Genomic DNA, 11,217 nt, shown 5'->3' on the forward strand with positions numbered 1-11,217 from the left:
CTGAAGTATGCCAAAATGCACTCCTACGCAAAACTGAACATAGCAAACGTATTATTATGGAGGGGTGTTGCTGGAGATTATTCACAATATTTTTTTCAATGATAAGGAATCTGATTCTAACATTGTTGACTTGCAAAAAATCCTCTCTAATGTTAACGGATAAGTTCATAAATTAAATGGCTTATTATAATATCAAAACCAATGGACATCTCACAACTGTGGAATTTTTTTTAAATTGTTTTAATAATTCGTAATCCTAAAAAATTTTGCATGGTATTTTTCTCTATTACCTTAAGTTTTCAAATTACATTTGACAGCAACACAGAAATATAATCTTACAGAATTCATAACATTTCATAAACTATATCTTAAAATATGCAAAGAAACAAAATCAATGTAGCATCTTCTTTCAAATGCAAGATGAAACAGCTCCAAATTTCACAATATGAAATTTATACTACAACATTGCTATCAAGAAAATCAATTAAAATTTGATGCACTTTTTCATGAGGTAATGAAACCAAAATGCTTGAGGGCTTCAGTTTACTTTATCTTAGGCCTGGATGTTTTCCAGACAGTGTTCCTGCAACACCTACAACCTTGGTAAACAGCACACCCAACAGCACGTCATCACATGAAAATGGTTTACTGGCACTGCTGTGGTAACTTTGTAAGATGATTACTTTTCAGCTATTTTAATCTGTTGAAACAATTAGTTCAAGTCAGTACTTTGTAATATGCCAGTTTGTGTCTGATGATCTGGTGTCTAAAACTGAGATTTTGAGCAAGTTTGCTTGCTTATTTATTTCAAATTTAAGTACTTACCTCTTTATCCAGTTTTATAACATTACAATCTATATGAACAATAAGAAAATTAATTATACAATTTGAACAAAATAGAAATCAAACTACTACATAACATTTACTGATTATTCAAAATTTTATGTAATTCCACCATTCAACAACAAACAGTTTAATGTACAAAAGCAACCACAGCTTGAACTGAATTACTACAAAGTTAGAATTAATCTACAAATTTTCAACCTTTTAGAAATTCTTTACATTATCAGTTGTAACATTCAAAGCTGATGAAACAGTATTACTCCCCTGTGTGTTCTGGTACATGGCTTTCAATTAAAACATATTTGGAATTTGTTCTGGTAGAAAACATGTATTACATTTATTTATTTCGGAAAAATAAGTGTGAACAAATACCAACTCCAACAAAACATATCATTTAAAAAATAGCCGATAAAATAAACATGCTTGGCTTTAGGAGTTACTGACATCATGTGGTCGAAATAGACACAGCTCTTCACCTAAAAAAAACAAAAAACTTTAAAGGGAAAGTTCTCCTGCTAATTCTCAAGGATGTCTGTATCATTCTATCAAGCTAATGATACAGCTCAACATTCACTGTAATCTAAAATATGTAGCCACTGAAATATTACATAAGTTTGGATTTTTGCTAAATTTAATGAGTAATTTTTTCAGTCCTCTTTAAGACCTCCGAAGACAGCTGTTGGAACACTCTTCTGCTCAAGCTGCACCTCTGTAAAGGCAAAAAATGGAGAAAATTGCATTTTTAATGACTCATAGAAATGCTTAAACAAGCAATTCACCCCCCTCACACCACAGTTTTAATTTGTGTTACACTAACCATCGGGTTCTTGGTCATCATCATCTTCATCCTCGTCGTCGTCAATATTTATCTCATCAGGATTGGCTTGTTTGGAAAGCTCAGCCAACTCACTGCGAGAAGTATCACTCCTGTATGGAGAGATAAGGAAAATGGTGATGCATTGAAAGTGATGGCTTTCATAAAACCTGTGAATTAATATCTTAGTCAATCAAAGTTTGAACCACAAACCTGACAAACAGAATTTTCTCCTTGGGTTTGGGTTTGTCCTGCTCAGCTTCTGCAGCAAGTTGCTGAGCTTTCTGCTCCAACATTTTCATATCATCAATTCCCATCTGGCCAGGAGCAAGATCTGAAACTGACACCCAACAGAAAATATTGAGACAAACATATCAATTATTAATGTTTCTCCTAAAGTCTTTAACATCCTGTAGATTCAAAGTTAATATTTACATAACTGAATCCTCTGAATATCCCATACACAGATCTGTGACAGTTCACACAGATCATCAATAGTAGATTAAGTGATAAAACACTCCGGTGGACAGAAAATGTGTGGATTTTCTTCAGACCCAGTGTGCTTTATATTTATAATTCAAGAAGAAAGGTTTACTTCATTTCTGGAAACTATTTTTGTAAAGTAAAAAGGATCAATCAAAATTGTCTAAATTTCTGCCAGAAATAACCTTTTAGGCTGAAATAAAATAAATTTAAAACTATGTCTATCAGGTGTTTGAATAATTTGGAGTGCAACCTTAAATTTATTGGAATGTAAATTAACCTGCTAGGGATTACGGAAGTGCTTACCTTATTTTAGTGAAAAACATAATCTGCCTCATATTAACCCTTGATGAGTGCTTGTATTTTTCAGCTTTATTTAAACTATTTACTTTTGTTAATGTTAAATATCTGAAGACTTAAACTTGATTTTCCCAGCTGAATACCTGGAAAAATAATTGAATACAGAAATACCACAGCGTATACTTTTCCAACTTTGAAAGAAGTCAAGATATGAATCAATCTTCAATTCTGATAGCAACTATTGTCCTTAAACTGTCTGTGTATGGCTTTCATCATTTTATTTATTAAATATTAAAATTTTATAGCAGTTGTTACATCTGTAACTAATAATCGTACTATAGAATAAACTAATAATCTTACAATAGGACAAAACAAAACAGAAAGACAAGTATTTTGATTGCGGTAATAGCATAACAGACATTCATGAGTAAAGAATTAAACAGATACTAAAACCAAGGAAAACCCACCACTAAGGGCCCAACTTTCAAATATGGTGTCTTACCAGTGCCTGTAGAGCTTGTTGAAGCCTTCAGCATTTGTGAGGACATAAAGTTGACCTGGGTGTTGTATGTAGCCTGGACACTGCGCTTGATTCTCAACATCTCCCTGATTGTATCCTCATTTCCATGGCGAATCTCAAATTCCTTCCAGGTCTGCCAGAAATTTGCTGTCACCTAAAAGACGATAAATATATCCAAATGAGTTGCCATATTTTTGAACAATTTACTAAGAAAACATTTAGATAAGGTGGTTTCTTTCACCCTTGGGTCACAGATCTGAGAGCAGAAGGAGTAGATTGCTCTGGCACGGTCAATCTCCCCAAGTTTACACTCCATGTCAGCAAATCGCATACACATATCCCTCGCATGCACATCAGGAAGAACCTAGTGGAGTATAAAAGGTAATCTTCAGATGTCAGCCAATTCAACATACATAAAACAACACTTTTAGAAGATAAAAATATGCTATGTTAATTAAACAAATGTTGCAATCTTAGACGTGTTTTATCATTCTAGGCAAGCTCAGCACAGAAGTTCGTCAACTATAACTATTCAAGTTCATTGTGATTTGTGGGTAGGAAACGTGATAACGGAGATGTACTAATTTAAATAACTACTACTCATACAATAAATATTGCAATTAGAATAACAAGTCTTGAACGTAATACTCTTGATGTGCAACTATTGTGATGTTCTTTATTTCAAAAAATTCTAAAATGGTTTAGTGCCATTGTTGGTTTAGCTGAGGAATGTTTTTTTAGGTACTAAGAAAATAGAAATTCAGCTATCTTTATTTGACTGATTTTGTGAAAAAACAACTTTCTTTGGAACTCTATGAGGCATAACCTGCAGAAGAATGAGAAACACTTCCAAGTATTGTTTTATGTAACTAAAACGTCACCTCAATAGCCTTCTGGTAAATAGCTCTGGTGTACGTAACACCATAAATTTCAGCTGCTCTCTTGATGTAGATGTTAAACATATGGTGTCTCTCTTCAGTTTCCACTGCTTGTGTTGCTCTTTCATAGACAGCCATGGCATGCCGTGCCAATCCATATTCCTCTTCCAGTTTGGCATACAACAGATAAATGGCTAAAAACAAATAACAAAAAGAAAACAACAACGTTTTAGAGCAATTTACAAAATAGAATAAGAGCATAATATGTAATACTGAAAAATGTTTGTGCTGTGCTTTGAAGGATGTTTACTTTTGGCAAACTTGGCAGGGCAGCCATCCAGGGCTTGTTCAAATAAATCTCTGGCTCGCTCCAATTTTTTGCCACCATAACGGTCAATGAACTTGGTAAGGTAAGTGTTCCAGATGTCATAAACGTTTGGCCACTTGAAGAGAGCGATCCCTCGTTCATAAGCCTTTTGAAAGGAAAGAAACAATGACAATATTTTTAAACTGATCAAATAAAAATACAACTATGAGTAACAAAATACATGTTCCTGAATTGGTTCAAACGTTCTTACTTTAAAGCTTTCCTCAAAGTAGTTGTGTTCTTCAAGGAACATGGCATAGTTGATGACAATTTGAGGAGTGGCAATGCGTAGATCAATAATCCGGTCATACACTGCTTTTGTAGACTGATGATCAAAACCAGAGCAATAAGATATAAGGAATTAATAACTGAAATAGAAAACTACAGATCTGATTATGTGCTTTGTCATCATCTACAAATTTATATACATACTTGAAAAGTCCCGAGACTCTCCTCGAGGTCAGCCAGCATAGACCAGACCTTCAGAGACTTGTACACTCTGTTCTGGACTGGCTCAGATGAATCAAAGTACTCTGCTTTCTTAGATGGGATTGCTGTAGCTTTCTAATACAAAAATCATAAAAAGATAAACTTAGTGTTGTAGCTACAATAGTAATAAGTGACATGCCAATAAAAAATATAGTAGTTTCATTTGCTTTACAGTGATGCATTTGAAGTATTTGCCTTAAATGTTCATCTTTCACAAATTTGTGTTCAATAAGTTTCTTTTTAATGACTTGTCTGTTTTCATGTGAATGTTGTGTCACCAGTGAGTCCTTGAACACAATGAAGCCAACCAAATACAATGGAATATCATTAGATTCTTAATGCTTTAGGAACAACTAAAAATTTTACATACTTTTGTCATTTTTCTGATTTTTCTTTCATTTGTTACAGAACACAAACATATGCTTCATTTGCAAAATGTTTGTATTGTTGCAGTTCCTGGATTTGCCAAAAGATGTCCCTAAGCACCTAGTTTATAGAAAAGCAATGTGCTTGTTACTTGTACTGCATCATGCTGCATTGGTTAGTCCTTTGTTTTGAGACCAAATATATTTTCATAGCATATTAGTAAACAAATGGGGGCCAGGAAGCTTGTCAAATAGGCTATCTGTAAGTGTGAAAAGTTATAATTTAAACAGTCTTTCTGTAGCTTTTGATAGAGGATCGTATTTGAACAGAAAATGATATATTAAGATAAATGCATATTTTTTTAAAAAAAACAAATGCAACATGTCAGTTTCTCTGCACTCCAAATTCTTTACTGTTCCTCTCTTGTTTGATGCTTTTGTGTTTTTGTTCATCTCCCTTTCATCTAATCAATCCCCAGTGGGTGTAAGCAGATTTCCTAAGTCAGGCTTGGTTAGAAGTATTTGCTATTGCAAGGCAGCCTTAGCTCTCCACTGTTATCCAATGAATACATATGAAATGGAAATGATTCAAAGCTCTGACTGAGGAGAAATTGTTGGTCTGAACTGGAAAAAAACAACTTTCACCCACTAAGATTTAATAAATAGCATAGTAAATCTGGATAGTCTTCTAAACTTATAACTGGAGTGTTATGAACTGAAAGAATAGATTAGATTTATTGGATGATGTTCTAATGATATGCTGAATTGACCAAAATCAGATATAACTTCCAAAGAATAGTTTATGTTGGCAGGACCTTATCACTGAATATTTTTTTTTGAAAACAGATTTTCAAACGCTTTCTGTTTGGTGTGTTAGTATTTTCCTTGTCTCATCCAAGAAAAGATAAAAATGGCAAACAGCAATAAAGGAAAAAACATTAACAAAGTATGTTGATACAGCATCTGTAATCAACAAAAATATCTACTAGAAGAATTTTACCCTCAGTATGCGTAGTGCCTGATCATAATTCTCATGGCGAAGTTCCATCTCTCCATATTCACACCAAACTGCAGCAAGGTCATCCACTTGTTTGTAGTTTACTTTAGTAGCCTTCTCAAAGATTGTCCTGGCCTGAGTCAAAAAATATGACACATATAAATTAAAGAAAAAAACTATCATCCATCCCAAGTTCAAAGAATCCATGCAGCTCCAAAGGAAAGACTTCGGTAACTTACGTCATCCAGCTGTTCATTTTCCTCATAGAACTTAGCAAAAGAAACCCACAGAGAATGAGGTTTTCCAGTGGCCTTCATTGGATCCACTGTCTGTACTGCCTCAGTGTATGTATTGATGATCTGGAGTGGATACATTATATTTAATCCATTTGTCAGTACTGTGTGATAGATACTTAGAGATATAGAAATATTTTTAATAAAATGTATACAGGCCCTTAAATTTACCTGTCGTGGATTTCCTTCATAAAGTTTTACTCGCTTGTGCCACTCGTGCACATTATGGGGATTCTGCCTCAGCAGTACACTGTTGAGAAGCAGTGGCCGCCGGGCAATGAGCTGCTCAAAGCGGGCCAGACGAAGCTCCAGGTCTATGTCATCTGGTTGGAGAGGGGAAAAAAATTGGCCATTTATAAGTGGTACTGTGGAATAAAGGTGCCTTAATGCTAACTCATACAAACCTTCCTCCTCTTTTCCCATCTCAGCAGTGGTCTCCATCTTTGCAGCAATCATGCTCTCCTCAAACTGAGCATAGCTATCAAACACTTGAGTGAAATCCCTCACAGTTACTACAGTAAGTATGGCTTCCTCATAAACGTCCCGTGCCTGAAGAAAAAGAAACCATTATAATGACACATCATGCATCCCCTTTCAACAACCAAAAAAAATGTAATTCACAAATATAGAGCAAATGTTTAAAATAATAAATTAAACACTGATTTATACATAAAAATATAAGCAATTCAGTGAAACTTACTTTCTCAAAGTGACCACTCCTGATGTAATAATCAGCCAAAGAACACCAAAGTTTTCCAAGTTGGTCTGTAAAGCGTGTGAGGCCACCTCGTATGATGGCTCCAACATTTAAAGAGGTCACTTTATCAGGATTCTGAGAGATCAGGTCACACAGCTCGTGCCACAGCTAAACAAAAAAGTAAAAATACAAGTAGAATAAGGATTCATATGTTACTATAATCAGAATAATATGGGCATACTTGAAGATGCTAGACCTAAAATGACGTTTTACCTGATAGTTGGATTTGCCCTCTTTGGACACAAAGCTTTCATCGTTTACAATTGCTGCTAATCGTACAGCTGCTTCATCCAAGCGACCAACAGACCGCAAGTAGTCTATGTACTCTTCTGCATTCTCTGGAGATAGCTTTAAGGTATAAAGAGAAGACAGAATACTTTGGAAAATGTAGAGAAATACTGCACTTAAATTTCTAGAGCATAATATTTGTTACCTTTACAACAACGATGTTGCAATATGCAAATACCAGAAGAATGTTAGAAGATGTGCTGCTAAACTTCTCTTAATCAGAATCAAAACTATGTATTGATTAAAACACATAACAGTTCAGCTATTTTCAAAACAAAAAAACAATCAAATACTTTTATGTAAAATGTTACGACACAAGCAAAAATACAGCCTGTACAGTAAAATTACAGAAAATTTCCCTACATGCAATAATACCATGAATTCTTACATGACATGCGCTGTACATAAATGCTTTGAGCTCCATGATCTTACCTTAAGGTACCTTCGATATACCCGCAGAGATGTTTCAGGTAGGGGGAGGCTGTGAACGAAGCGCAGATACAATGGCCAGATTCGTGGGTGCTGGGTTACAGGTAGCGCTCTTAGAGCCCGGTCAAACGTTCTCCGACTTCTCGTGATCTTACACTGTGACACGACGAACTGACAGTAATCAGTCCATATCCTGGGCATCTACAATTATGGAAAAAAATATTGGTTAGTTTAAAAAAAACACACCCCAAGACCACACAATGTTTTCAATGTATGCATTATTTTATTTACTGTTATATTGCTGGATTTTGAGTAAATACTACCTTGTGCATAAACACAAGTGCTCTTTCATGGCAGTTATTGACCTCTTCATATGCTGGATCTGTAATGCATTTTCCTTTGACTTGTTTCCTCCTTTCTCTCAGATAATTGTACCACAATTTATAGCTGTAAAAATTAATGGAAATTTTGGTAAAAAAATAAATAAAAATAGTCATCTTTGCCCAAATGTGCAATTTTATCTTTCAGTAAAAGTTACCTTCCAGGCAATTCCTTCAGAGCCCGTTCATATATCATGTTCAGGGTGGATTTGGCTCCATTCTGTTTGAATTCAATGTAGCGCATCCAGCACTTGACTGAGTATGGATTCCTGATAATCTCCTCTTCATAAGGAAGATCATCATCCTCCTGAAAAAGTAATACGAACAGCAAATACGAAAGACAATGTAAGCTAAAATCTACGAAAGAGTGACGTTTGAATTTATTTAATTACAGCAAAATAAAGTATTACGGTTAATATTGCTACGATGTCTTGATAGCAATATAAAGTTATTATGAAGTATAACTTCATAAAAACACACAAAACACAACTGTCTCTTTCAATTTTATGTACCCAGCCAGGCTAGGTTTACGCTAGCTAGCTACAACTAATGTCAGATATAGCGATATATATAATATAGTATTTTCATTTGTATTACTTACAAATATAACGTCAGCTTTTCCATTTAGGGAAGGCATTTCTTTCAAGACAGTATCAACTCTGGAGTTAAAACTCAGTGCTAACTTTTGAAAAGCTAAACTAGCTTGCAAACTCAAAGCGTGTAGCCCTCCATATAACTTCCGGTGGTGCCGCTACAAAGCACGCAAGCGCATTCAAAAAGAACTACAAACCTGGAGGAAGTTTGTAGTTTTTCTGCGGCTTGTTGTCAACGAACAACAGGGTTTATTACTGCCACCAGCTGGTGTTTAAAGGTAAGGATGTAAAAATAAAAGCCAACACCAGCAAAATAAAACCACTGAAATCTTAAAATATATCTCTTTGTGTCTGTCTTTGTTCCAGTCAACGGTAAACATATGTTATTTCTGTTTCTTTCCTTTAACAAAATTTTTCATGTTTTTCTTATCCTGTAAGATATAATTAAGACATCTTTTCATATAGCCATATTTCTAACCGGTTAATCAATTTTCTTAATTTTTCAAAATTTTTATAACAATTTCTCTGCTGCTGTTAACCAATTATTATGGTATTTTTTCTTTTTATTTACAGTGGTACTGGAAACTCTACACACCTCTGCAAAAATCCCAAAATTTTGTTACTTAAAAAATTAAAATATGATAATAAATTTTTTTTTTTCAGATATAATGTTGTCTTCATCTTATACAACTGAACTGAAAAAAAAAACACATGTTATGTTGTAATATGCACCTTTTAAGCATTGAATCTTCTTTTGTAGTAGTGTAACAGCATGCCAAATCCTAATTTTTCAGAACACATCTGGTCAAGACCTTTGGGGAAACATTCTGTGGAGAGATGAGACAAAAGCTGAACTGTTTGGGAGGTGTGTGTCCCATTACATCTGTTGTAAAACCAACCAGATTTAAGAAAAAATCATTATACAGATAGTTAGTAAAATATGGTGGTGGTAGTGTGATGGTCTCGGGGTGTTGTGCTGCTTCAGGATCGCGTAGGCTTCCTGTGCTGAATGGAACCATGGATTCTGCTGTCTACCAAAACTCTTGGAAAAGAATGTCTGGCCATCTGTTTGTGACCTGGAGCTGAAACTATCTTGGGTTCTGCATCAAGATAATGATTCAAAACACACCAGCAAGTCTGCTACTGAATGGCTGAAGAAAAACAAATGAAGACTTTGGAGAGGTCTAGTTAAAGTTCTGACCTGAATCCTATTGAGTTGTTGTGACCTTTTCTTGCTTAAAAAATTATCCAATGTGGTTGTGTTACAACAATTCCCCAAATATGAGTGGGCCGAAATTCCTCCACTGCGCTGCAAAAGATTCATTGGTACTTGTCGCAAATGCTTGATTGTAGTTGTTGCTGCTAAGGGTGGCCCAACTAGTTATTAGTTTTAGGGGCAATTACTTTTTTCATATAGGTAGGTTTAGATTTTTGATCTCCTTTAATAATAAATACCTTAATTAATAAGCCGCATTTGGTGTTTCCTTTTATTTGACTAATATTTAAGTTGGTTTGATAAACTCAAACACTTAGTGTGATAAACATACAAAAAATAGAAATACTTTTCCACACACATTACATGTGTAAAAGCTTTTGAAATGATTTAACAAACTATTCTTTTTAAATTGTATTTTCAAATGGGTGTATAGATGTCTGAAAGTTGCTATATTTTCACTTGCAATATATAAGTATAAAATAGTTATTCATTTAATACACTTTTCCTCCTAACAAAGGCAACATCTCTTAACTGTCATGAGGATTCTGTTGTCCTCTTGGACCCAATAGATAACATGTAAGTGTTTCATGAGTGATAAGGGGTTAAGAATCAAATTGTATACCCACTTTATTCTCGCAGAGTTGGAGGACAGACAATATGTCCACTTGCACAGTTTTTTGTAGATGCTGAAAGGCAAAAAAATACTTAAATTTATATAAAGACTTTTGTGGGGCCTTCATGTGTTTGAGTGGTGGAGCAGAAGCAGCACATACCAAGGCTGTGATCCTTGCTGCAGCTGTCCCTGGTTTTAATCCTAGCCATTGGGCCATTTACTGCAAGTCTTTACTTTTTTCTCTCAGCTATCCAACTAATACTGAATAAAGAGTACTTGTGCCAAACAACCTCTTAGAAAAAGGAAGTTGCATAAAATTTTCAGTATTCCTGTTGATACTGACTCTAATGAAACCTGAAAAAGGAGTCTACTGTCTGAGCCATCAAATATAAGCTTAACCTTATAAAAAAAAAATCTAACAAATAAAACTCATTTGTTCTGTTCTTGGACAAAAAGAAATATTGTTCAAAACAAGATAAATTTTAAAATTATATGACACGTGTAATAAACTATTAAGTCAAATAAATAAAACAGATTCTTTTCTTACTGCCTAAAAATAGAAACTGCTGTAAAGACTAATAAATATCAGAGA

The 11,217-nt window shown here is 34.5% G+C and overlaps 1 protein-coding gene across 3 annotated transcripts in view; it reads right to left on the bottom strand.

Annotated features, from left to right (window-relative positions):
- Positions 1-916: 916 nt before the first annotated feature.
- The window catches only part of xab2 (XPA binding protein 2), an 89,779-nt gene continuing 79,478 nt past the window's right edge, over positions 917-11,217 (bottom strand). The window contains exons 3-22 of one of the 3 annotated variants that reach the window (XM_044099619.1): positions 10,639-10,698; positions 9,529-9,623; positions 8,362-8,510; positions 8,147-8,270; positions 7,827-8,024; positions 7,320-7,454; positions 7,050-7,214; positions 6,754-6,898; positions 6,521-6,672; positions 6,296-6,415; positions 6,060-6,191; positions 4,638-4,769; positions 4,417-4,530; positions 4,149-4,311; positions 3,842-4,032; positions 3,202-3,324; positions 2,943-3,114; positions 1,871-1,997; positions 1,661-1,770; positions 917-1,552 (exon numbers count right to left, since the gene is read on the bottom strand). In XM_044099619.1, coding sequence (XP_043955554.1) covers positions 1,491-1,552; positions 1,661-1,770; positions 1,871-1,997; positions 2,943-3,114; positions 3,202-3,324; positions 3,842-4,032; positions 4,149-4,311; positions 4,417-4,530; positions 4,638-4,769; positions 6,060-6,191; positions 6,296-6,415; positions 6,521-6,672; positions 6,754-6,898; positions 7,050-7,214; positions 7,320-7,454; positions 7,827-8,024; positions 8,147-8,270; positions 8,362-8,447 — 2,451 coding nt within the window. In that variant the 5' untranslated portion in view covers positions 8,448-8,510; positions 9,529-9,623; positions 10,639-10,698 and the 3' untranslated portion in view covers positions 917-1,490. Of the gene's footprint in view, positions 1,553-1,660; positions 1,771-1,870; positions 1,998-2,942; positions 3,115-3,201; positions 3,325-3,841; positions 4,033-4,148; positions 4,312-4,416; positions 4,531-4,637; positions 4,770-6,059; positions 6,192-6,295; positions 6,416-6,520; positions 6,673-6,753; positions 6,899-7,049; positions 7,215-7,319; positions 7,455-7,826; positions 8,025-8,146; positions 8,271-8,361; positions 8,511-8,804; positions 9,023-9,528; positions 9,624-10,638; positions 10,699-11,217 lie in introns of those variants that run through there. The other 2 variants (XM_044099620.1, XM_044099618.1) reach the window with 2 other exon arrangements.

Source organism: Gambusia affinis, linkage group LG19 (assembly GCF_019740435.1).
Source record: "Gambusia affinis linkage group LG19, SWU_Gaff_1.0, whole genome shotgun sequence".
Taxonomy (NCBI): Eukaryota; Metazoa; Chordata; class Actinopteri; order Cyprinodontiformes; family Poeciliidae; genus Gambusia; species Gambusia affinis.